At 41.3% G+C, this 27,667-nt stretch overlaps 1 protein-coding gene across 1 annotated transcript in view; it reads right to left on the bottom strand.

Annotated features, from left to right (window-relative positions):
* LOC145405296 (uncharacterized) overlaps positions 1-21,666 on the bottom strand; it is a 218,148-nt gene extending 196,482 nt beyond the window's left edge. Inside the window, exon 1 of the mRNA XM_080276717.1 lies at positions 21,009-21,666. Coding sequence (XP_080132843.1) covers positions 21,009-21,666 — 658 coding nt within the window. The remainder of the gene's footprint in view (positions 1-21,008) is intronic.
* Positions 21,667-27,667: the final 6,001 nt, after the last annotated feature.

Below are 27,667 nucleotides of genomic sequence, written 5' to 3'. Positions count from 1 at the left end.
TGAGAGAAAATTTTGTTCAAATTAGGCATACGTGTCGTTTTGAAGGTGTTGGTTGGAGGCTCTAACCCCTCCAGTTTGAAAAAATCTCCAGAGTTGTAAAAAAAAGGTCTGGAGGTAAGAAGAATTATTCAAGAAAAATGGTACAAGAAAAATGCTTCACTTCGTACTGCAAGAGCTTAAAAAAAGACATAACAGCAAGTAAGAAAATACGAAATTATAATATACAGCATAAATCACTAAGAAGCGTAATAGGTCCTCCTAATCACACTGGAAAACGGTCCATAAATCTTAGCAAAGACTAGTGTGATGAGGCAGGTGAAGGAGGAGAAAATGAAGTAGAAGAAAATGTAAAAAAGAGTATTTCCCTCAATTATGCATGTGAGGGGAAAAAGAAATCTAAGTATATAGAGTATAATTTTTAAAACTGAAATCATTTTTTCAATTAAGCATACTACAAGCAGGAAAAAAAATAAATTGAGGCAAATAAACCGAATAACTAGATAATTTCCTCTAGACGAATATGCAGAAAGTCAAGAAAAATGGCCATTGAGGAAACGCTGAATTAACTAACACATTTCCTAAACATAAAATGGTGATGCAAATAGTATGAATCGAAGAAACACTGAGAAAAGAAAACTAAAGAAGTTGAGGAAGACTCCAGAGCAAAATGTCTGTACTCCAAATATTTCTTTTAGACAGATATTCGGTAACTGAAGGTTTAAAACAATCACATGCGGTAAGACTGAAGGGAAAAAAAAAAAAAAGTTCCCTCAGGTTACAAAATTAAGTTGCTGGTAATGTTAAAAAAGAAAATTAAGAAAAAAAATGGCATTCTCTGTTGACAAGTTCAGCAGGTAGAGAGAGGGAAAAATGCATATAGGGAATAATTGGAGAAACTTAATAACATTCCCTTGAGACAAAAAACAAATTCGACAGGAATAAAGTAATGAAACCTGATGGTAAATTGGGTGATAGAAATGGAAATAGGGGAAAGCAGAAGAAACTTAGAAACAACGTATAAAATAAGGAAATATAAAGGGAAATTGTATAGTATAGGGAGACGGAAGTACGAGAAACCGAGGACTCTTAAAAGCAACAAACATTCCTTCGAGACATAATAAAAGTTCTATGACTCTCCAGGTAACTGTAAATCCCCCTGGGTGGATCGCACGGCCAAACACACGACCGGCGTAAATGTGAGAAAAATCCACAGCCCTCTCCTACCCCTTCCCCTCCATTTTAAGATATAATTTATGGGCATTATGTTTTCAGCTGTGCATGGGGCGTGATGGGACCGTGATTGTCGCTTGCAACGAATTTATATCCTCACACTTTAAGCTAATCGCGGTATTTTGCCTCACCGCCGTAATGGGTTTCGCGGGAGCTCCTCGGGGATTTTTACGCACCCTGATGGCGATTTATATTTTCGCTACCGTATATCATCAGCGGCTTCTCGTGTTTGTGTGTGCGCTGGTGAGAATACGCCTGTCAGGTTTCCTAGGAGATAGGTTTGAATTATGGCTAAGATTGTTTAACACCCTGCCAACCCCCTAACCCCGTCCACCCACCCACCCACTTCACAGGCAGGATCGATAGTTTGTCACACGCACACATCGCTAAAGCTGTTTGGTCCAATCGCACGGTGGACGATTATGCTTTCGAAATTAAACGCGATTCACTTAGCGGCTACATCTGGCACTAGATACGCAGCGGCCATGATAAAAAACTACACCCGGAGCAGATAGAACCCTCCGACTTATTTCTCTGAGGTAGGGAAAAAGAAGACATTTAATCACAGTTTCAGAAATCATAGCACTTATAAAAAATCAGCGCATGCCTCAAGAAGGAATATTCTGACTTGGTTTTGCTGAGGAGGGGAGGCAGACTGGACACTAGAATTACTCACAGTACTCTGAAGATCACAAATCAAGGTCTCAAAAGTCAGCAGAGGATCACAGTAGTCAGCACAGTGTTTCAGAGAGAGCAGCACTAGGTGTAGGCAAACGGGAGATGGAGGTGTGGGTGTGGTTGTGAGTATGGGTGTGAGTGGGAAGTATTTTTGCGGGGGTAGGATAGCAAATAAGATATTTTCATTCGTAGTTCTCCAGAATCAAAGCACAGGGTCTCAGAAATTGGCACAGGGTCTCTCAAAACACTAGCATGAGTTACTGGTGTGGGCAAACCGGTGTGGGTGTGGGTGTGGATGGGAGTTGTTTGCGGCTGCGGTGGTCGGGCGGGGCGGAGTGGCGGTGTGGTGGTGTGGCAGGGCAGCGGGCGACGGTCAGGGGGGCGACGGGGCAGAGATCACAGTGCCGTTTACAGTATACCTCTGTTTCATTCTTTTCTTTCCTTTCTTAGTTCTCTCTTCTTGCTCTATACTCTGAATTTCCTCTATATCTGTGCCCCCTGGTTTCCTGTCTTGCTGTGGTCTTACTGTCTCTTCTGTCCTTTCGTCCTTTCTTCTTTTCACTATTTCTCTTTATTTTTTTTTTTTTGTACTTCCCTCTGCTCTTTTCTCTACCTTCCTTTCCCTCCCTTATCTTTCCCATTTTTTTCTCTACATCTCTTTAAAACACCGTCCTTCACTAGCTTCTCTTCTCTTCCTTTCTCTCTATTCATTTCCTTTTGTTTCACATCATCCTCCTTTCTCTGCACTCAAACTCTAAACTTTCCTTTCTTTTTTTTTTTGTACTCAATCTGTGTTTTGGAGGAATATTTGTGAATCTGTGGATGGTTGCGTGATATGGGATAGATCACATATCCTTCTGTTATGCTCCCTCCCTTCTTCTCTCTCTCTCTGCCACCCTACCCCTGCTTTCTGCTCTCCATCCCACTTTTTTTATTTTCCTTTTCTTTCCCTGTTTTTTTTTTTTACCCATCTTTCCTTTCTGCCTATTCTCTCCCTACTTTCCTCTCAGGTTTCTTCTCTGCTTCCCTCTTTCTCTTCTTCCTTCTATCTGTATCTTAAGGAATGGGGCCTCTACTTCCCTCCAAGCTTTCCCTAACTCCCTTTCTCTCTACCTCAGCTTTCCTCGGAGCTTTCCCCTCCCTCCCTCTGCACATACTCCTCTCTCCCTGCCCTTCCCTCTATCTCTCTGCTCCTTCTCTCTTTCTGCGTTCCTTTCCGTGTGCAGTTTTCGATGTTTTTTCTCTTTTTCTCTCTTTTGCCTCCCTCTTTTTCCCTGCTTTCTTCTCTATCTGTACCTGTGGGAATACTTACGATCTATGAATGGTTGCGTGAAAAAGAATGGCATGGCTTAGACAGGGCAGGAATGTTGGTTTGGCAGAGATAGACATAAAAACACAGTACATGGCAACGGGATGGTATTGCTAATGTGCACAGTGACTTGTTTTTTTTTTTTTAATCCTATTCTTGTTACATCCAGACGATTTTATTTAAACTTTGGAGTAAGGGTGTGTGCTATAGAGAATGAACAGTCTAGTAACTTTTCCAACTAGGGATGGTCTCTCCAAAGCAAAATACAATAGTTTGGAAGCAGTAATAAACAATGTACATGATCCACTATGACAACAAGTCCAAATGCTGGGTAGGAAAGAGACAGAGAAGAGTTTGGTTCTTTATATACTTTAACGTTTCGGGCTGCACAAAACTCTCTGAAGATTGGTTCTGTGTAGCCCAAAACGTTAGAGAAAATAAAGAATTCAGGCTCTAATCTCACTCCATTTCCAACAAGTAATGTCATGAGGGAAAAGTGGTAAGTTAAACCCAAGGACACAATTCATATTTTATTCTTGCTGCTGCCAGACGATTGGATTTTATTTTATTTCCAGAACACCCTAGCATTAAAGGGGTTAATGAAGGCCTCTGATGCACGTCTTTCTTGAGCTTAATAACACTGTAAGTAGCAAAAACAAAATAAGAGATGTCCTCGTAGCAAAGTTGTTAAGCCTCCTAAATGGCAGTCATACATCAAGAAAGGAGATAGTGTTTGCGCAGTCTAGGGTGGTGTTTGGGTTGGGCAGAGTATCATTTTACGTAAGATTGTATAGCTTGTTGCTCGTCAAATGTCAGTGCTACTTATTTGCGTCTGAGTCACGATGCTGGGGAGTGATAGATAAATTTTTCAGCCTCGTTTGTGTTTAGCAAATGTATTGTTATCATTATTTTGCATGTTTTCCGTGGTTATTTTAATTTGTATATATTTTGACGACTAGTCCTAACAACATTATTTTACTTATAATACTGAGAAATTATACATCCATTTTTTATTCTTATGTCTGTTTAGTTTTCATTTTCAGTGGTATTTGGCATGGGCTGTTTGCCGTGGTTCTCAGTTTCCTATAGATTTTCGATAGATGAATAAAAGTGCATTCTGTTACAGACATTTCTTGCTTCGTGTGCGTCTGGTTAGCATATTTAGCGTATTTGGTATATTTCCCTTCGTTGTAAATACTGTATGTTTTTTTAAATCTACTAGCATTGATATGGAATAACTGCCCTTCTAATCAGATCCAGTTTTCTTTCGTCGTCAGTACTATATGTAAGTCAAACAAATACGAAACGATTGCACATTATAGACTTTTTATTTCAAGCCTCGCGTTTTTCGCTTGCTTTATAAGTATTAGTTGTACTTGCCATATGTCCCGTGATTGTCAATGTTGTGCATATTATTACGACTGATATATTATTCCACATGATAAGAAGAGTGAAAGAAACTTTTTCAAGCCTCCTGTGTGTTTAGAGTTTGCTGTTCACGATGTAGTTGGCAGAATTTACCTGGTTCTCAGGCTTTTACCAACCGACCACTTGCTTCAGTGTAAAGATTACTGCAAGGGACACAAGGGATTTATATACGGTATAGAAATCTTCCTCTTCTATTGTCTATTTCAGTTCGGCTTATTCGCACAGTTGTCAGTATTGTACATAAAGTTGGACAAAATTTTTTCAACGACGTTGTAGTAGTGATATATCCATTCTTAGGTCTTTTTTATTTTTTATCTTTAATGATGTAGTTGGAATTTTTTTCGTATCGATTAGTATAAATTACGGTCCCTCATTTCAATATGAAAATCACTTCGCAGCACACAAAAGATTGATAGATAAATTTTCAAGTCTCGCGTGCTTGCAGTCTTTGGTTTGTTTCCTGTAGTTTCCAGTTTTACATATTTGAATTAAAACATTCATAGAAACTGTTGATATTCAGCATGATATTTGGGAGCAAAAAATTAATATTCAACCCTCTTATGTCTTTAGTTTGCTTTTTAAATTATAGTTCGAATAATTTCCATATTGTCAGTTTTGTATGTATTATTATGGCCATTCAAAGAAATATACAGTTATCTCGCATGATACTGAGGGATGTCAGATCAATTTTCAAGCCTCGTGTGGATTAACAGTGTGCCTTCAGTTTAATTTGGCGTATTTCCTGTAGCTGTTAATTTTCCTTTTAAATTACCGGTGCTGCTTTTATTAGTCTGAAATTATAGTGTTCTGTGTATAATTAGACCCAGAGCGTATATTTATAAAGCCTCTTAAGCTTCAGAGTCTAAAATTGTACATTCATTAGCCTTTACTTATACAGCTACTAAACACTTCACAGCTAAATAATAGTGAATTGTTAAAGAAAAAAAGGAGGAGAAGGGGAAAAATGAAAAGGAAAAGAAAGAAAAGAAAAAAAAATGGGATAATAGTTGGCCGCTTTCCTTAAAAATTTACAAGGATCGTATCTATATTAACTCTGCCCCAGGTGTTTCCATCATACCATCCTGCCAGGTAAATTATATACTTGTAGTTGTTTATATATTACGATGACTTATAATTGCAGTAATCAGTGTTATCTATTTGCACTCCACAAGTACACAGATAACCCATCATCGAATTACAGGCAGCAGCGTACAATCATCACAAAAGATTAGACACCTGCCTACCGGCTGTGACGATGGAAGGTGTTACATGATATTTGTGATATGATGCGATATGTGATGTGATGGTAAAACGAAACACAGAACAGTGAGTACGAGGGAGAAATAAAAAATAATGAAAGACAAGATACCTCCCGAAAAGCTGAAAATAATTGTCTGGATCTAGTAAGAGTTAAGATAAAAACGTCTTCGGTTTGAAGGGGCTAATTGCATATATACCTTGATAGGGAAGTCGCAATAATCATCACTGCATGAGAACGCCAACAGTGACATATGCAAAGTTTATTTCAAACATTTGTCACCGCCGAACCTATTTAGACAAACCTTTCCGAGTACTGTTGGTGTTTTCTCTTAGGCTACTGGTTTTAAGATATCTTTAATACATTCACTACGATGACGTATACTTTAGTCTATTCTTGCTGCCTTCATACGATTTTAACTGACAATGACTTCTCGTAGCAAACGGGCTGCGAGAGATGTGTGTAACCTATTCAGTTCGAAAAGTCTGATCTGAATACAATTGTCTGTAGGTAGCAGGAATTTCAATCTTTTGTAGACAGCAAAAATAATATATTGATTGAGTCCTTGGACTGAAGGGGTTTAAGCAAAAAGTCACGAACCTTCGCACGAACGCATCCTCCAAAAATATTTTAATTTTTCGTCCGTTATTCTGGATCATCTTCGCATGCCCATATATCTGCAAGGCAACACGATCTTCAGCCGTAAATACACCTTGGTAACCCAATATTTAACTTTTTTTTTTCCCCATCCCAATTTGTGTTCTAGTTATACTCAAATAGATATTAATAAAATACTTCTTATTTTGGTCTTGTAACTAAGATTAGTTTTACAGGAGAGACGATGAGACTAAGAAGATTCTGTTCAGTTTTCCTTCACGTTCCAGTATATGAAAACTTAGCTACGATTAGTAGATAATGTATGACTTCAAGTCCAGAGCAGGGATTCATAAAACTGATTGCTATTTATTGCCTGTCGTAACTAACATTTGTTTTTTGGAGGAAGAACAACACAAAAGATTCTTTCATGATATTCCTCATGCCCTTCCTGCAAAAGCAAATCTCAAGTCGTGAATCCTGGATTAGGTTTATAGCCCATAGATTAGAACTGGGCGAACACACTGGCTTTCTCGTTTGATCCATTCATTATGAAGGTACTGTCACTGAGGTGAATTAAGTAGCTTGGCGTGAGTAAGCATAGAAAGTCTACCATGGTGCATTTGTTCTTGCATGAAGATCCGCAACCCCATTCAGCTCTGCTGATGTCGAAGAGTAGTCAGAATGGAGGGTCCGTAATAACTAACTCATTTCTGCCTCATAACTAAGACTCTCTAATTCCATGCTACCAAAACTTACTGAAGTTCTGGCAGTGACCCAGCTTCGTCAGGTGAAAAACAAACCGACTATCGTAAGAACAGTCCCAGTCCTCACAAACATCCCTCGAGAAAATCCCTGGTGGTAATCACACGATCAAGCCGGGAAGCCTACACCTCATAAATCCCTCCACCTCCTGGCTAATGTGAGCAGAGGTACCAACTCCACAAGACGGGGTGGCACGTTGACAAAGGCTCATAATTCTAGTGACTTTGGAGATTTCGTAACACCTGTTCATAAGATATTGATTGTACGTACACTTTGGTATTGTGTTGTATGTTATTTATATAGTTTTAACACTGACGTAATGTACGCTGATCTAAACTAGGATGTGAAGGTGTAATGTGCAGAATAACTCGGTAAGGAAAAGGTGCCACGAAGCCCTCATGCCACTTGGAGCTCGAAAATACGGTCCTTCATGATCCGTATTCTCTTCGGTTAAGGAGGCTTTTCTGTTATTTTTTTAACAATATTTTTCTTAACGTCACCATACTGTTCTCTTATCTAATTTAAGTCCATTTAATGTTAACAGTTTGCAGTGACAAATTACACGAAAAAATGAATGTACTCGATGCAGAAATATAATATCCCATTTTTACGCCACATTGACTATAATTGCCATCTCTTCTTCTTGAATACTAAAGTGTAATAATAAGTCAACACTAGAATATGATGCTAGCCCCGAAGAAGTGCTTTGGAAAGTATGTACACTCGTAATAATGTCTTGTTCTTCCACTGAGCAGCGTGAAATGAGCTACAAAATGACAACAATCAGAGCCAAGTTAAGGTAAAAACTGTTTGTAAAAATATTGCTTGGAACTCTCCTTAATGACAAGAATACGGGCTTAAGAACTATTGGATTTGTGAAAGTAACTGCTGGTTGGTTTGGAGAAATACATTTGTTGGAGAGCCATGTGTGGTTGTGTGGAATGAGAGATTGTTTTTAGGTAGTGCTGGCTAGGTGTGTGTGTGTGTGTGTGTGTGTGTGTGTGTGTGTGTGTGTGTGTGTGTGTGTGTGTGTGTGTGTGTGTGTGTGTGTGTGTGTGTGTGTGTGTGTGTGTGTCTGTCTGTGTGTGTGTGTGTGTGTGTGTGTGTGTGTGTGTGTGTGTGTGTGTGTGTGTGTGTGTGTGTGTGTGTTTGTCTGTCTGTCTGTCTGTCTGTCTGTCTGTCTGTCTGTCTGTCTGTCTGTCTGTCTGTCTGTCTGTCTGTCTGTCTGTCTGTCTGTCTGTCTGTCTGTCTGTCTGTCTGTCTGTCTGTCTGTCTGTCTGTCTGTCTGTCTGTCTGTCTGTCTGTCTGTCTGTCTGTCTGTCTGTCTGTCTGTCTGTCTGTCTGTCTGTCTGTCTGTCTGTCTGTCTGTCTGTTTGTCTGCTCGCGAAGTAGGTTATTAATGTGGATGCTGTAGTGATAGAAGAACGATGAAAATATTAAAGACTCCTTTGTAAGGGTATAGATTGACGGAAGCGAAGATATAGCAGAGATAAGAATAGCAAAATATGACAAGGAGGTAATAGAGGAAATTGATAAGAATAATAAAACTTGTAGATAACGTTGACTCTCGAACATATTAGTTTTCAAGAACTTGGAAGGGTTCGTCCTTGGTGACAATTGCAGTAGTGATAATACGACACGGAAGTAGCAGTGGTGGAAATAATGGTAATGGTGGTAGTTATGGTGGTAGTTTGGTAGTTGTAGTTACGGTTGTAGTTGTGGTGATGGTAGTTTTAGGTGTGGTAGTAGTCCAAGTGGTGGTAATGGTAGTTGTGATTATGGTGGTAGATATAATGCTGGGAGTTGTAATTTTGGTGGTAGTTGTAGCGATGGTTGTTGTGCAAGTTATGATGAGGGTTGTGGTAGTAGTTGTTAGTGACTCGTATCTGTGTTAGATGTGATTGTAGTTTTTGCAATTGTGGTGGTAGTTACATTGATAATGATGATGGTAGCTGGAAGGTAGAAGTGGTGGTATTGGTGGTAGCTGTCTTGGTAATTATGGTGGTAGTTGTAATGGTTGTTGAAATGGTGGTTATGATAGTAGTAATGGTTCTTGAATTAGTGGTTATGGTAGTAGTAATGGTTGTGAAATGGTGGTTATGGTAGTAGTAATGTTTGTTGAATTCGTGGTTATGGTAGTAGTAGTAATTGTTGTTGAAATGGTGGTTATGGAAGTATAAAGATGAAGTGGTGGTTATGTTAGTAGTAATGTTTGTTGAAGTGGTGGTTATGGTAGTAGTAATGTTTGTTGAAGTGGTGGTTATGGTAGTAGTAATGTTTGTTGAAGTGGTGGTTATGGTAGTAGTAATGTTTCTGGAAATGGTGGTTATGGTAGTAGTAATGGTTGTTGGAGTGGTGGTTATGGTTGTAGTAATGTTTGTTGAAATGGTGGATATGGTAGTAGTAATGTTTGTTGAAGTGGTGGTTTAGTACAATAGTAATGGTTCTTGAAATGGTGGGTATTGTAGTAGTAATGGTTCTTGAAATAGTGGTTATGGTAGTACTAATGGTTGTTGAAATGATGGTTGTGGTAGTAGTAATGGTGGTGGTGGTACCTGTATGACGGGGAGCAGAACAGTTGTCGGCCTTGTTATGTGCATGGTGGTTGGTCTTTTATTGGCTGTTAAGGTGATTTGTTGTTATTGATCTCTGCCTGGCGGTATACTTGCACCACCGATAGTTATGGTGGTGTTGGTGATGGTGATAATGGTGATGCAGTTGTGGTGATAAACTATGGTGAAGTGACGCATGGGGATAATCATGGTAGGAAAATTTTGAAAACATGTGTGCACCAATGTGTCTGTGGTGGTGGTGATGGTGGAGGTGGTGTGATGTAGATGTGCTCTAGTGGTGATAAAATATAGTGATGAGGAGGGAGTGTTGATACAAGAAATGGTGAAAATCTGAGTAATGCTGCAGGTACTCCGATGTGGTGATAGAATTAGTGAAGTGACGGAAGGTGGTGATGGTAGTAAGAAACTGTGAAATCTTAAGTACTGATGATTGTTTATGGTGGTGGTAGAATGATGTTATGAATTGGAGTATATTGTAGCAGTCAAGTGGAATTAGTGTACTGTAGTAACCTGTAGTACTAATATGCTGGAGTATTTTGTAACACAGGTATGTACAGATAATGTCCAGTATAATGTAATGGACTATAATATTGCCCCAAATTATAATGGCTAAATAGCACTTGTGTAAATAACGAAAATAAATGGTAAAAATGGCTATCATTAATTACTAGATAGTGGTTTCGCTTTATCGGCAGTTATAGTAATTTCTGAGAAGTATTGGTAATTATAATGCTTACTATAGGGCAGAGAGACTATTAATGATGATTAGAGTGATGTTAATGATAAGGTAGAAGTGAGAATAGCAATGTATGGTAGTGATAAATGTTTTGGCGGACGGTGGCGGTAGCTTTTGAGGCATTATTGATGGTAGTGATGATGGTAGTAGTAGTAGTAGTAGTAGTAGTAGTAGTTAAAGATGATATTGGCGTCATTAGTGGTGGTGGCCATAGTAATTTTAGTAGTGGTAATAGTGAGTGATGATGGTAGTGATGGTGATCGTGGTAACAGTGATGGTATGGGGAAGGGTGATGGTGGTGGTGGTGGTGGTTATCTTAGAAGCATCAGTATAGATAGCTGAGATGATGGTAGTTCTCGTAGGTAATGTGATGGTGGTGGTGGTGAAAGCAGTAGTGATGAGGGTGGTGGTGGTATTGTTAGTGGTGGTGGTATGTTTGTAGTGTTGATGGTAGTAGTTCTAGTAGTGCAGGTGATAGAGGTGGTGATAGTAGTAAACGTGGTGGTAGTGGTCATGGCGAAGGTGGTGGTGGCTGTGAAGGTAGTAGTGGTGGTGGTGGTGAAGGTAGTAGTGATGGTGGTGAAGGTAGTAGTGGTGGTTGTGGTGGTGGTGGTGGTATGGGTGAAGTGCAGGGCTGACCCTCTGTAGCTGGCTGATAATTTATGGCACACAGATGGGGCTTCTTGTGTACATTTGCTTCTCATTCCTTGTTTCTTTACTCTCTCTCTCTCTCTCTCTCTCTCTCTCTCTCTCTCTCTCTCTGCATTATCTATCCCTCGTATTAAATTATTTCTTCGTTATTTCGTACTACAAGATATTTTTCCACTTAAGTAATATAAAGTTTTGTTCCGCTTCTCTCTGGAATTTGAGTCCATAAGGTTAAATAGTGACAGCTGACAGAAGGAAAAAAAAAATATTATCTTTCCACTCGTAAGTATGGTACCATGTGTGTTTGTGTGTAGGGGGGGTTTGGATGGTCTGCGTTCATTATGCACGTATGTATGCTTGTCCAGGTGTGTGTGTGTGTGTGTGTGTTTCATTTGTCTGTGTTCATTTTTATGTGTGTGATGCCTGCGCATATAATGTTTAAATGTGTGTTTGTCCGTAACTTGGCGTTTTTATGGTTTCGTGTGTGTGTGTGTGTGTGTGTGTGTGTGTGTGTGTGTGTGTGTGTGTGTGTGTTTGTATGTACGTATGTGTGTGTGTGTACGTGTCCCTTTGCATGTGTGAACACCGTGAGACACTTAATGCCGCGGATAATTTACACTGCCTAGTTATTTATACCTGAAGTGCACGGCCAGGTGACGTGGCTCTCGGTCCTCCTCTTCTACCAACACTTATTTATTTCTCCTACAGGTGTGTCATGGGTGTGTAGAATATGCACTTAAATCCTTCAATACGATGACACTTTTATATTTTATTTTCACTATCTCCAGTCGATTTTCTTTTGCGCATCTACGACTGTCCCTTTCTCTTCTGCATATTGTTTTCATTTATTTCCTGTGCAGGTGTTTCGTGGATGGGTAGAATATGAATAACACTGTGCCATTTTAGTCCCCGTACATTTCTTTTTTCGGAGCCACATAGCTGAGAATAAGCTCATTATGTTGTGCAAGTTGTAAATATTCCTAGGACAAAAGTGAGGAATCGTATTATCTTGATAGTAATAATAATAATAATAATAATAATAATAATAATAATAACAATAACAATCCCTCTATCTCTTCGGAGTGTAAGGGCCCGAGACTCGGCTACCGTAGTCCTGTTGGCGACATTTAATGATTGATGACCCACCTATTCTCAGTCACCTCTAGGGGATCAAACCTATGAAAAAGTCACTTCAGTTGGGACACTTTTACCAACAGATCGCCTTTTTTATTTACCGTATTTCATGTGTAGAAGCATCGTGAGTATATAGCAGACGTAGACAACGGTTTACGGAAAGTGGAACAACATTTTAATTTTCCCCATATTTTTTTGACGAGAAATTTACAGCTAGAAAACCATAATGAAAGTCGTATCTCTGCTAATACATGTTTGATTCGTCGACTTTTCCGATCAATATTAACCAGATCTTCAATTTGCTGATTCCACTTACAAAACTCCTTTTACCGGTATATTATTCATGTATAGATGTTTCGTGAATGTGTGGAAAAATGCACGTTATTGCCCTCCACTCCGATGACGTATTTCTTAATTTTTGTTACTTTCACAGGCTTTTATTTTAGGCTAGGAGAGGTTTTGGGACTGGAGAGGTAAGACGATGCCATCATTAATCCATTCAGAACTAGTGTGGCTTCAGTTTCAGTATAACCAGACAGAATAGAATGTAAATTGTCACCAGATTAAAATTTTTTCATTCGCCGACGTACTTTATATTCTTACTACCTTTAAACAGTTTTTTTTATACTTAAGAGACCCCAGTAGCTGAGGGATTATTGAAAGCTGTATCTAACTCATCCCAACTGAAAAAGTCTGAAGCTGAATAAAATCGTCAGGTAGCAGCAGATATCAGGAAAAAGGTCATCGGAGAGAAGGAGTAAGGATTAATTGACCCCAGCTGGACAGTCTTACAGAAAAAAAAAAAAAATCCACGTCTTGGGGCTTTGGACTAATGACGCTAGATCTAAGCCCGCCTGATTATTACAGATTAGGTTTAACCAGATCTTTATATAGCTTTTGACGGTTTAGAGAGGGTGTAATGGATCTATTTACCGCGAATGTCTCAGTTCACAGACGTTTCTAGCCGGCTGTGGCGATGGAAGTGTTACCTGAAAGTTTAATGTAATAGCGATATAGAGCACACACAGCAGAAGAATATGGAAAGGAAGAATACACACTGACGCTTGAGAAAGAATGATAATTACGAAGACATTATGCTGAACATTTTACTCGTGACAGCTGCTAGTACTAATATTCACTAAACCCCTTGAGTACGATGCTTTTTAATTACTACCGCCAGACGATTTTATTCAGCTTCAGACCCGTCTTAATGAAGGGGCTAGAAACAACTCCATTAGTCCTGTCAGTCCGATGCTGTATTGTTTATTTTATTCTTTCAACCCCCAGTCGGTTTTATTCAGATTAATTTTCTAACCAGAGTGACTAGATATAGCCCGCGTTAACCCCTTCACTGCAAGACTTCTATCCTGAGCTGAATAAAACTTTCTGGTGATAAAGCACAAAATCAAGCTTCCTCCCCAAATCCTAATTAAATCACCTGGTGTTCGTACAAAATATTTAAGCCTTAAGCAGGAGGACGTCATTCCGAAGTTGAATGAAATCGTCTGGTGAAGGCAGGAAAAAATAATGAAAACATCCTTTTACTGGTGGGGTTAATGGAGAAAATATTAAAAATAGCCTGGCAGAAGCAAAGATAAATGAGACGACGTCATCGTACTGAAAAGTTCTCCCTTTCCTATATCTCTTATGTAGGATGAAATTGTCTGGCAGTGGCAAGAAATAATGAAGTCTTGACAGTAAAGAATTTAAAAATTCGTAAATTTGTTAGACCGATGTACCGTATACTACGTTGAAATTGCACAGCAAGTTATATATAAATTTGCGGAGAAGTTGAAGTGGTTTGTCATTTTCACGGAAGTACACCCCACGTAGTTGAAGGATAAAGACACCATATCAGGTACTACATCTGTGTGTGTGTATATATATATATATATATATATATATATATATATAATATTACACGAGTACTAGTGATATAACAGGTTGAAAGTTGAGGAAAAGTTAATGTAGTTCACGCTTAAGCAGTTTCTTATAAAATTTCATTGCACTCATGGCAAACTAATCGGTGAATGAGATTTTCAAGCACTGCGACGGTGTTTTAGATCAAACGACATGAGTGAGAGGGAATGAGTTACTTAGAATGCGATTTCGTTCAGAGCAAATGAATGAGAGTGGGAGAGAGAGTGGGTGAGCATGTCAGGTGCAGACAATGGAGAGGTGCTATAAGGCAAACGAGTGAATGAATGAATGACGGTGAGTGAGTTGCTGCTAATGCGGATGTGTTCTAGGGGAAGCGAATGAATGAATGAACGAATGATGGAGTTATCTGCTGGCAGTGGAGATATGTTCTGGAGTAAACCAGTTACCGCGAGTGGCAAAGATGGATGTTCTAAAGCAGAGTGAGTGAGTGCACTACCGGCAGGTTGGGGATGTTCTGAGGCAGATGGATCTGGGATTTAGTATTTGACATTAGGATAGACGTTGTAAACCGGTGACTTAGTGAGTGAGTAAGAGCGTTAGAAATGGAGTGAATATATGAGTAGGGAAGTGAGTGAGTAGGAGAGTGAGCGAGAAAGTTCGTGTCAATAATGCCGTGTACTACTGCAGACAAAGCGAGTATATGAACGAATGAGTGAGTGAGTGAGAGTGGGCAATGCGAGATGGGGGAGTGGGACGTTTTGAAGGCCTATACACACGCATCCCCTCAGCCGTCCGTTCGTCTGTCGTTCGCCTTAGGTATTTATTGGCCATTGGCAGTACTCACAGACTTTCTTGATCTTAAGTCGTTAGAACATGGTTATACTATTATTTTTACTCAAGTACTGAACACTTTTCAGTAAAAAATAAGTGAAAAAAATATCAAAGCAGAATTATTGCTGATGATTGTGTTTACGCAGTTTATGAAAGGTCCTCTATAAATATTGGTACTAGCTAATGTATGGAGATGGTTCATACTGTAGACTGCTTAAGATCCTTCATGAATATCAATCCATGGCCCCTCCCTACCACCACGACCGGACACACAAACATCTCCTCCTCCTATCAATTGCTCACTGATGATTATCGAATTGGCTCCGTGGTTCTTTATGCTGTGGGCGAAGGAAGCCAGACCCGTGACACCTCGACCCAAGGCGCTATTAATACGTGCTATTATTACTTACGCCCCGGCTTGATGTATGGCCGTCCTTGTGGCAGTCGCATCTACGAGGTTATTTATCGTGAACTCCCAACACAGACTACACACACAGAAACTGCGCACACACACACAAACTACACACACACACACACACACACACACACACACGCGTTCGAAGACACATGCCGGAGTTTTTTGGATTTCATGGCAAAGCACAGCCACTGTGTAAAACTGGGGCAGTCACATCTAGGAGGAGGTTTGTCGTGTGTCCCTACTCCTCCCCCCACACTAACACACGAAGACAAACGCAACACACACACACACACACACACACACACACACACACACACACACACACACACACACACACACACACACACACACAGTCTGACAGGAAATATGTTGCGTAGAAACATGCAAGACTAAATCATAACGACTTCTTATTTAAGGAAAGACGAAGATAGCATTGCACAGGCACTCTGGATTTGTAGAAACCTAGGAGGAGATGTATCGGTAACACCTCTTACAGACACATATATCTAAATACATATGCATATTGGAGGAATTTTTGGAGTAAGGACTTTCGAAATTTCGTTGGCATCGCTCGGACGGGAGAGAAGACAGCGGAAAAGAGACCTAGTAAAGCATGCACAGTACCACTTTTGGAATTTTGGGGAAGGGCAAGTATAGCATTGAATAAGTCAGTAGTAGTGGAAATTTTTTTAGGGAAGGGCAAGGAGAGCATAGAAACGAATTACCCACTTCTGTAAATACTTGGGGAAGGATAGGGGTAGCTTATAATTGTCACCTGCTTTTGGATTATATAATTTACGATAATTATAACAGCACAGTAGCCCACTGTACAGTAACGTATTCTCAAACCAAATGCACGATCTTTAAAATCAGCATGAGAAAATGTGTTGTATTTTTTTCTCATAATTCCCTAAGTTTATGAGAAAAGAACATGGAAAGCATAGCACAATTTACTGCTGTGCTTGTAAAATTAAAGCGTAACCTGAACCAAAGAAACAGTAATCGTTTAGTGTAAGTGTACCGGTACTTTTTTCTTTATGATAAAATAAAGATAAAGCACAATCATCCATTTTTAGAATAACTCATAGCCCAAAATAAGAGCACTATAATAATTTACTGCAGTGATACAAAAAACGTAGGGAAATTAACTCATAAGGAAAGGCCAAGGACAGCTCAGTACAGCAAATCCAGCCGGTTTTAGAAAGTATATTTAACGGTAATTGAAAGTATGATCATGAATTTAGTATGAGAATGTGTCCAGCGTTTTTCTCTTTGAAGTATTTTAGGACTGTGAATATGTCCGACTGCGACAACCGGAGCGGGGCGAGAGCGACTTAACCATAGCTGGTGTCTCCCGCCCCGCTGCCCATACATACACACAAACGCTTCCCTCATCTAGTTATATGACGGATATTTATTACCCTCAAACACTCCATTGTAATTACTACACAGGTCCACACGAGACACGCATCGGTAATGACATGCTACTAACTTCACACACACATATAGACACCTTATCATATGTTCTCGAAGCAAATTGTCGTGCACCCAAAGTGAGAAGAAAGCTTAGATCAGTGCTATATCGACAACACGAGGGTCACAAAGGCAGACAGTTCATTTTTACCAAGCTCCAACCTTTCCCCAGAGCATGACATTCAGCCGTCAAATTTATAGTCAAGGTTCTTGTTTCATTTTTAACAGAACAAGCACAGGACAATGCTGAAAACCCGATTGAGTGTACTAAAAATGTCCCTCCACCCCCATCCCGTCCCCCACCCAAATTACCTCCACCCCCATCCCGTCCCCCACCCAAATTACCTCCACCCCACACGAGAGGAAAACTTAAGATTCACAATTGGCATTAGCGAGGGCAATAGTTCAGCCATAAATTTTCCAGGGCAGTACAAGCCATCCTCGACAAGTTTGACCGTGGGGGTGCAGTGGTGGCTGTTTGGACCGTCTGGGAGGGGAGAATTTGACCGTATAGAGGCGGCTTAGATGAGGATTTGACCGTAGAGAAATGGTTCAGTGGAGGATTTGGCCGTATCGAGAAAGTTCTGATGAGAATTTGACTGCATAGGCTAAAAGAAGTTCACTGTTGGATTTAACCGTATAGAGCAGCATCGTCTTCGATTTTACCGAATGGTTGAAGTTTGCTGGAAAATTTGACCGTAAATAGGAGGTTCACCGAGACAGATTTAGCAAGTAGTTTCACCGAGAATTCGACCGTATGGGGAAGATTCGCTGCAAGAATTTGACCATTTACATTAGATTCACTGAATTTATAGGTGTTTACAGGCGACTTTGAAGCTATAATCCAGAGAGGTCCGCCGATAACTGGATTGTATAGGCGTGTGAGTCCAGTAGATTTCACCACCGAGGGGGCCTAAGTGTGGACTGATCATTGGTAGGGATTCACTGTCGACTTTGACCATATTGAAGAGCTTTATGATGAATTTAACACCGTCAGTCCGAGCACGCCTTTAATACTGTATCCTTGGTATCTACAGACGACTTTATGCAGCTTAAGAGAGATTTTTACGGGGCAAGGCAAGATAAACCCTACATTAACTCCGCCAGTAACAGAGCACTCCCCTGACAATAAAAAAAAATAAAATATAAAAAAAACTAACCGCTACAAGAATAAATAATATTCAAGGAATCCACAACACACAAGATATTACGCTCAGATAATGCAGGAAAGATTTGCTGTCGAATTTGATAGTGTGCCAGATGTTTACCGAAATTATAACCGTATCAGATATCTTTACTGCCGGCTTGGATGAGCCATTCACTGCTAAATTCAATACTGTCGAGTAGATAGGGATGTCATGAGCTTTTTTTTTTTTTTTTTTTTTTTTTTACTTCAGGTCTGGCTGAGAAATTAAAAAGAAAAATTCTTTAGTACAAAATGGCGAATGCAAAGTGGGACACACTAGTTTTGTGGCTCATGTGTATACTTATTTGTTCCTTTCATTTTACTGCGATCAGACATGGATATTTGTAGATATTTGTCGAGCGAATAGACACCCTCAGACCAGAACAACAGAAGGGAATATAGCGCATAACAAGGAACGTATAGCAAGAGGCAGAGTTGTGTTGTGTGTTTTGTGTGTGGTTACTTGCCCTTAGCACTTTACTGCAGTTAGACTTAAGTAACTTTTAAGTTCTTTCGAATCGTGAACATTCATATACCATATGATATACAGTACTTTAAATGGTTTGAATAATGGGTGAAAGATTATATGGTCCGTATCATTGGGCAGTGTTCAGTAATTTCCTGTGTACCTCTTTCCTTTTTTTTTTTTTTTTTTTTTCTTTTATCCTGATTCCCCTTGTATTGTTGTGAAAATTTTAATTTATGATGTTGATGATTATGACGATTAGTTCCAAAGGGCATGCGGCACGAATTAAAAATACTGAATATGGTAAGTTTGTGCGGGTTAAAACTGTTTGCTACACTTTCGTCTGCACTGATATTGTAGGCAGTTCAGCACTTTCTAATTTTAATATTGATATTTAACAGACATTCATAGACATATATAATTTTTTGCACTTGTACCGTGACGACAGTTAAGAGTTTTCTGCGGTACATATTTTTTTATCCCACTTTTTATTGTAATCTTTATCAGTTAGACTAGAAGGTCATCTGTTTAACTTTTTAAATCCAGGAAGACTTTGAACTGGAAGGTATAATGTAGAGCCCTCATTAACCCCTTCAATAAGACATCTTTAGTTATGAGTAAAATCGTCTGGTGAGAGCAATAATGATTTAAATGGGCAACATAAGAAGATGTATATATTCACAGGGCACCATAAGTCAGTCAAATGCATGCGATATCATACTCATACGGTGTCTTCAGCGATCTTACACACACACACACACACACACACACACACACACTTATTACACTGCAGACTGAGCATTCAAACATGCACTGCCTTTCAAAGATGAGCTCGTGAGGTACGTTCTTTGACCACGTATGAAAGTTTTACAAGTGTTTATTTTTTTCCTCTTTGCGTTTCGAACTTTCTTCCGTACTTTTTAACTTTTGGAATAGAATTGTTTCCTAGTCCTTTGTGAAGACGGGGTCATTGGTTGCGTCCTTTTTTTTCTTTCTTTATTTTTTTTGGCGAATAAACATTAGCTGGTTTGATTTTTTTTTTTTTTTCACCGATTCTCCAAAACTTACTTCCCTGTTAGTTTACCTTTAAAATTGTGTCTCAGGATATCTTGAGTCTTTCCGCCATTCACTTATTTTTATGTTACGTCTTCTTTTAGTGCTTTACTCCCCAGTCGTATAATCAACACAAATTGTTACCAGTTCTCTCGACACTCCGCCTCATATACTTTATTTTTCTCTCGGACTATTAACTCAGTTTATTAATCTGTTTCTTTCCTGATTTTACTTTAAAGCGCTCATTTCTTTTTTCTGTTTATTTCCGACTTTTTTATTCCGTTTCTCTCCGACTTTAACTCTCACTTCCGTATTGTGTGTGTCTCCGATATTTAACCTCCAGTTCTACTTCTTTCCTGCTTTTTCTCGCAACCTTTCCAGCTCTTCCCCTCCCTCCCTTCCCTCTAAAAGTTAGGGGGTCCGTCATAAATTGGCGGTGGATCTATTTGTTGTCAATTTGTCAAGAGGAACACCGCCGTGGACTCATTAAGAGCGGGTTACTGCGGAGACAACACGACGAGGACCCCGAACCCCTTCCTTCCTGGCGCGGGCACCCTCCTCCCGGGACACAATTTATGACTCTCGCCTCACCCACCTTGCTCGTTCCTGTGGTTACGGGCCTTGAAAGAGTGGGTTAGGTGTGTTAAGGAGCATCTTTTATGACTTTATGGACTGTTTAGAGGCGGGAAAAGGATTGTTAAGGGGAGGTGGTGAAGTGTCTGGGGCGGTGTTATGTGGGCTACCACTCCTGTCTTGTTGCGGGCGTGGATGTCTCGTATTTCTAAGTGACTTTGGAGAGTTTGCAATATCATTTCCTTAGTGATTTATTCTGCGTATTGTACCTTAGTATACACAGGTATATTATTTACGCAAACTGTATCAGTATTAAAACCATGAATAATATATCAGATGTTTAAAGTTCAATACACAGAATAAATCGTTAAGAGAGAGGTGTTACAGAGCCTTATATGCCACTTAGGATACGGCCCATCTGAGTCAAGAGCGACGGCTGAGCGACCCGCCGCTCTAAGGGATATTTACGAGCCTCAGCCGCCGCTCGTGTGTACTGTATATGTGTGTGTGTGTATATGATTCTCAGCCTCCCCTCGCTGTATGATTAGTGTGTCTGTGTGTTTTTAGTTTCATGCAACGTTATCAAAGGCTTAGAACGTTACTGAGATAAGATTGGTATAATTAGTGAGTGAAGAAGTGTGTTGAGATGTGAGGGGAGGCAGGGGCTGTGGATGGCGGGGGCGGCTAATGTGTCACGGGTGAGCAAGAGGACATTAAAACTCACACATGGCGGCTTAGAAACAACCTGTTCGAGAGATTTATGTGTGTACTCACTCTGGCCGAGGTGGACTCTCTTCATCCAGGGGTAGATCTGTGGTTGTGTCTTGGACGTAGACGAGCTGCCGGAGCTTCCGGAGGCGCCCTCCAGACTCTCCCCCTCGCCTCCTTCGCCGCCTCCGCCGGAGGTGCTAGTGCCACCTCCGCCGCCCTGACTAGAGCTGTTTTGCTCGGAGCCACTTCCGGAGCTACTCGAGCCGGGACCACTGCCGCCAGCAGAGACGGACAGGTCCTGCGGCGAGCCTACTGGATTGGCCGAAGACTCTGGCGTGGAGGCGAACTTGCAGGAGGCGGAGGAGGTGGATGCCTGCGGCGTGGTGGCAGGGGAGGTGGATGTCTGGTGGAGGCGGCCCTGTACTGAAGGTCCTGGTGTGGAGGCCCCGCCGGAGCCACTGGGAGTTCCCACTGATGAACCCGACGCGGCCGACGCTGAAGTCCCCGAGGCCCCGCTACTACTGCCGGTGGGGAAGTCGCTACCATTTGGGACAACGGAAATCCCCGAGGGTGTGTATCCACCATACTGTAGCGGAGGGGAGTAGCAATTGTTGTAACTGTTGAGTGAGGTACCGTAGTAGTCTGTGTTCACCACACTAGCGTCCTGTCCGCGCTGCCCGTAGCAGGCGGACATGGAGTTCACGAACTGATAGGAGCTCATCGCGGAAGTCCGCAAGTGATTAGCTCCTCTAGTGGCCTCGTGTCCACTGCTCCACCCAATGTTGATGAATTATGGCGACACTACTCGAAGGAAAACCTCTAGCACTTGCACATTACTCCATTTATGGGCTGGGAATACTACCACGTGACCGACAGCGACCAATAGGAATGGCCGCATGAGTGGAGGTTAACAAGGTAATGAGAGTGGTAGCGGGCGCAGCGAGGTGGCCCGACCCGCGGACCTTGCGCGAGCCTTGCACGCCTCTCCGAGCCTCCGACCACCGTCTCCGTCTGGATAAATTACGAGCAGTCGGAGCGCGCCTGGCCCCACCGAGCGCCCATGTGACGATGCACGACTATAAACAAACCGTAAATAAGAGCATGAGGGCCGGGGATGCGGGGGATGCGCAGCAGCGAGCCCGGCGCGCCGCCCGCGACATCTGTGAGCAGCGCGGGAAGTTAGTGGCGTGTGGCGACCAGACGACGTGCAGGCGGTACGCTGGCAAGAGGGGCTGCCGCCTTGGCAGGAGTGGGGCTGTGGCCTCCACCAGATCAGTGAGGCGGGGGACGCGGCCGGGGAGGGCCGCACTCCCCGCCCCGCCCCGGCACTGGCACCGCCCACCACCACTACCACCACCCGTCCCTCCCCGGCCCCGCCACCGCCATCACCGCCACCTCACCTCACCTCCTCCCGCCCCATGCATTCCTCCCTCACTCTTATCGCGGGTGACACCCCTCTCGCTGCTGCCGTTATTGCAACTTAGTGTTTGTCCACTGCAGCCGAGCAGACCCACTGTGTACTGCTATCACTCAGCCTCGTCCCTCCCACAACACACCACACCTGCCGACCACACCTGCCGCCGCCATCACACACAACCACGCTGTACTGTACTCGCACCACCCTTGACTCTGCACTTCCTATAATTCACATCTTCCCTATTGTTGGTGGTGATAGTGGTGGTGGGTGGAAAAGGGTGCGACACAGAGACTGCTGGGAGGTGCTGTGGTGGTGGTGTGGCGCAGGTGCAAGGCGACACATCAGATACTGGCGCTCTATCACTCATGACCGACATCAACAACTGTTCCTCCCGCGCCGCCGAGATGATGGATGGTGGTGCTGAGGCTGGCCAGGTGTCGCGTTGCAATTAAGGCATAACTAGGGCTTATTTCCACTTGGCCGGGATTAAAACGGGCTTCTCTGGCTCTGTAGTCGGGGTAATATAATAGTAGGTTTAATTCATCTCCCTCCCTCTTCTTTCGTTGCCTCTATTGTAGTCTCTCTCCCTTGCCCCCATTCTCCCTCTCTCTCTCACTCTCCCTCCCTGCGCTGCGCCTCTGTCGTAATTTAATTCTCTCCTCGCTGATTCTCGTCCTTTCGCAGTTTTGTTGTTTTGAGTCTGTTCTGCTGTCATTCTTCGTTTGTATTACCCCTCGGTACTTTCCTCTTCTGTTAGTTCTTTTTTCACTCTCCATCGTCATGTCTCTCTCTCTTTTGCTTTTGTTAATTCTTCGTTCGTGTCTTGCCTTTGCACTTACCCCTATTTTTGCTTCCTTTTCTGTTCACTGAGCTTGCTTCACTTCTTCCCCATGGCCCTTTATTTGACAGTACTTTTCTTTAGTTTTCGTTAATTTTCCCATATCCTTCTCTTTATTTTATCCTGCTTGTTACGCTTCAACACACCTCTTCCTCAATTGATCAATTTTTTTTGGCCGTCACCTAAGTTTCACTCTTTATACACATCACGCATTTTTCACGATTCATTCCTTTCTTACATTTCACTCAAGTTTTATCGCTCTTTACTCATTTGCTCTTACGCTTTATGTACTCATACTCTTCATTCATGTCCATATACTTCACGCGTTTCTTCTTACTGTTCATTCAAGTTTCTTACCTTTCATTCAAGTTTCCTTACCCTCCACCCGCTTACTCCTACGCCTTGTCCATATACCCATAAGCTTCACTCAGTTTCCTCGCAAGATGATGATTTTCCTGTCATTTCACCTGTTTCTTCTTACGATTCACCTTACCTCTACCCACAGCTTTAATTATGCGTATCCCCCACATATTTCACACTTCGTCACTCTTCCACATTTCATTTTTCTTATCTCATTGCTTTTCTTTTCTTTTTCTTTCACGTCATTCTCTCAGTGGGTATATTGTCCTTTTTATTGTCTCGTTATTTTCATTCTTTTATTTTTCTGAAATTGTGTTAGTGTATTTTTTTTTATTTTTCGTTGAACTGTTAACTATCATTCTCTCTCTCTCTCTCTCTCTCTCTCTCTCTCTCTCTCTCTCTCTCTCTCTCTCTCTCTCTCTCTCTCTCCTTTTCCTTCTCCCTCTATTTCTCTCCCTTATCCGTCTCTCCGAATCTTTCCCTCTCTCCCTCTCTCTCCTTTCTCCCTCCCTCTTCATCTTCCTCTTCTCCCTCGTCCTCTCCCCCAAACATAAGGGGTGATTAGTCCGCCGCGGAATGAGGGGAGGGAGAGAACAACTGTGAACACGGACCAGTGGAACGGAACGAATGAGAGACGAGGCCACGAACTGAAGGGAGGAGGAGCGAGATAAGGAAACAAGACTACGAGGATTAAGAGAGAAGCGAGACAGAGACACGAGGCCTGATATATAAAGGGAGAAGGAGCATAATAGGGAGACTGGAAGACGAGAGAGGGGGAGGGGGCACGATAATACAGGGGGAAGAGCGAGATAGACGAGGCGAGGGGAGTAAAGGGAAGAGGAGCGAGATATGAAGACGAGGCCAGGAAGATGAAGAAAGGGGAAACAGGGCGGAGGGATGTGTGGGAGGCTGCAAGAACTGAGGAACTGTAGGGATGCTGACTGTCCAGGTTTAATTAAAAAATAGTTCAAGTTAGTCTGAAGGAGAGCTGACTTGAATTTTATTATTATGAGGAGTAATCCTTGTACTGAGAATGTGTGAAATGTTAATGAAAGCCGATGATGAAAGTTCTTAAGAATTAAGATATAACATTGACTATGAGTGTATAATAATGATTGTGTTGCCTATTAATGATGTTGCATATTATTGATGATGTGGCATATTGATGATGAGGAGGAGGATGGTGATGTAAAAAGGCAAGAACTGTTTGGGCAAAATTTAAAACGTTTTGTTTGACTTGACAGAATAATAACAGTGATGAAGGGATGATCGAGAGAGCAAGTAAATAAACGTCAATTGTATTATGTTGGCCTGTTAGTTAGTTTGAAAGTAATTAATTTGCATATCAGGATATTATCAATGAGTTTCTGTAGGCAAGATTAATGAGAAGGCGAGTGTTGGAAAGTAGGTGAAGCAACTGAAAGCAATTAATATGCATATCAGGGTGGCTCATGGCAAAAGTATTATTTAGAAGTACTGAAATAATTGCGAAAGAAAGATAGTGAAGTATTTAAAGGATCTGAAAGTAATATATACACAAGGAAATTATATATGAATAGCTTTATGCAGGACTTACTGATTTATTTTGATAGTACAGTCATAAAACTTCATTATGCCAGGCAGAGGCTTTTCAGACTGTACCGAGGTATTAGATATGACCTCCAGTAACCATTTTATATCTAGGGTTATCTCCAAAAATTAACAAAATAGGTGGCAGCAAGAATGTAATGAAAAATGCATCCGTGAACTAGTTGACCCTTCTGCATGGGGATTTTTTTTTTTTTTTTTTTTTAGACCAGAGTAGAAATGTTGTATAGGTCTCATTAACCTCGTCTCGAAGTAGCCAGAATTAAATATGAGAAGGCGTCATCGTAGTGAAGAGAGAGAGAGAGAGGGGGGGGGGCAGGTTACCGGTCATAGGAGTAGAAACGAAGAGATGACAGGAAGAAATGAAATATGAGGCTAGGAAAAGAGATGACGTGAGATTGGATAAGAGATAAGGCGATGGGAGATGTATGAGCGGAATGATGGAAGGATGGATGAGGGATAGAGAGATACAGGAAGGATAGAGAGACCGAAAAAGGAAATGCTTACTGTCACTCATGTACCAGGCAAACTCTTAGTCTAAATTTCTGTTCCAATTAACTCCAGATGATTTTTTTTTCTAGAGTCAGAGAAGCCTGGGAGTTAGTCAAGAGTCATATTTAACCCTCACGTGGCTCAGACAACGCTTAGATTCAGTTTCAACAGTCGACGAGACCATTTTCCCGACTGAGAATAAATCATAGGATCATTATAGTAAAAAAAAAAATAAAATGAGGGAAGATTGAGTGAAGGAGGTTTATATACTAACAGATATAAGAAGAGATAGATGATAGATGAAAAATTATTGGTATGGAGAGAGAGAGAGAGAGAGAATGTGGTAATAAGATAACATTCAACGTCCAGCATGACTTGCCACTTCTGGCCCCCACCTGATAAGAGAATAGGAGTGAAGGGAAGTTCTTCTGTTGCTGCTGCTGTTGCTGTTGTTGAGTTTGCAATAGTACTTTTATGAGAGAGAGAGAGAGAGAGAGAGAGAGAGAGAGAGATTCATCCTACCTCTAATCACCTTATCAAACAATAGGGATAACCAGTGCGAACGAGCATACTGAATGAGATGAGGAGGGCAGATTATACCTTGAAATAAGCAGGCTGAGGGCGACTGTATATTGCTTTGAATTTAGTAAGGAGAGTTTATATGACGATTTGTATCCACCTAATAGAAGGGGTTTCATAATTAGGGTAAGGAGAAATCGTCTGACGTAAGCCCGAATATTTCAAGACTTTAGTTTGTCAACCACTAAAAGGGTTAATTGCAGTCATATATTCAAGTTTTTGTTTATAAATGTACACAGTTATACAGGGAAGCAAATTATACTTTTTTCGGATGTTATATAATTGTTCTGATTTTACTTCAGTTTAGGCTATAATCTGAAAGGGCTGATTGCATTCATATACCGAAAGACCAGGGTTAAGGTCTGGGAGTGTGACCTTATGGATAAGGGGACTGAGTAGGGAGGCTGCTAGAGATCGAGCCGCGTGGAGAGACGTCATTAGGTGACCAAGGCCGATACATGCAAGCATATTGGAGCCTAATAAACGATACGATACGACGGTACATGTTTTTGTGTTCGTTGATAAATCCACAAAGATATACAGAGAGAAACGGATTATACCGTATTCAGCTTACAAAATTATAATACTGTCCGGATTTTATTTCAGAGTGTTATATTGAGGCTTCACACACCTGCGATGTCAGGAGTATCTTCAATAACCTATCATATAAGCTCTGGTGCGTAGATAAGGCCATAATTAATGTGGATGGAAATCATGATCCTGAAATGTCAGACGTAAACCTCATATTTTAGTTCTCTTTTTCTCCACCAATACATGATCCAGGCCGCTTGAATGTAAGCCAGACCCCCCATAGGATAATTATAGCCACCTTTTCCTGCCTTATATCTAATACTTGTCGAATTTCATGCTGCATTTTGAGTGGTCCATTTCCATCAGATAAAAACAGACTATAACTACCCCATACCACTGTCCACTACCACCAATGTCTCCTGTGTCGTCATATGTGCCTTCTGTCTGTCTCACTCTTCTCATAACCCCATGTTTATATTATTCATGATATCCCCAGACGATTTTATTCTTCTCAGGAAAGATCTCTTGTGTTTAAGGGTTTAGTGAAGACTATATCTAGCCCCTCCAGTTCGCAAATTTTATACTAAGTTAAACTGGTCTGGAGGCAGAAGGAATAAACTAACAATAAGGTCTTCAAGTTGAAAGGAACCTATTCATTTTTTTTCATTTTCTGCTTTATTTACTCGTGTACTTTTATGTATTTTTATTTCTTTCATTTGTTTATTTGCTATATTTTTGTGCATTTATTGGGCCGTAAAGGGATCGTGTGAGAGGGAACAAGAAATCACGAGGACGATGGAGCGCTACTTAACTTTCAGTGAACGCATGTAGTCGTAAGTCCATTGCGAAAAATGCATTAAAAGAAGGTATTTGCGTACTTGCCGAGTCCGTGTACTCGCATAGTGCCGGGTGACTGAA

Source organism: Coenobita brevimanus, chromosome 66, assembly GCF_032717465.1.
Source record: "Coenobita brevimanus isolate Jiangsu-jjx chromosome 66, ASM3271746v2, whole genome shotgun sequence".
Taxonomy (NCBI): domain Eukaryota; kingdom Metazoa; phylum Arthropoda; class Malacostraca; order Decapoda; family Coenobitidae; genus Coenobita; species Coenobita brevimanus.
The sequence above is the reverse complement of the archived record's forward strand: the minus strand, read 5'-3'. Positions and strand labels throughout refer to the sequence as shown.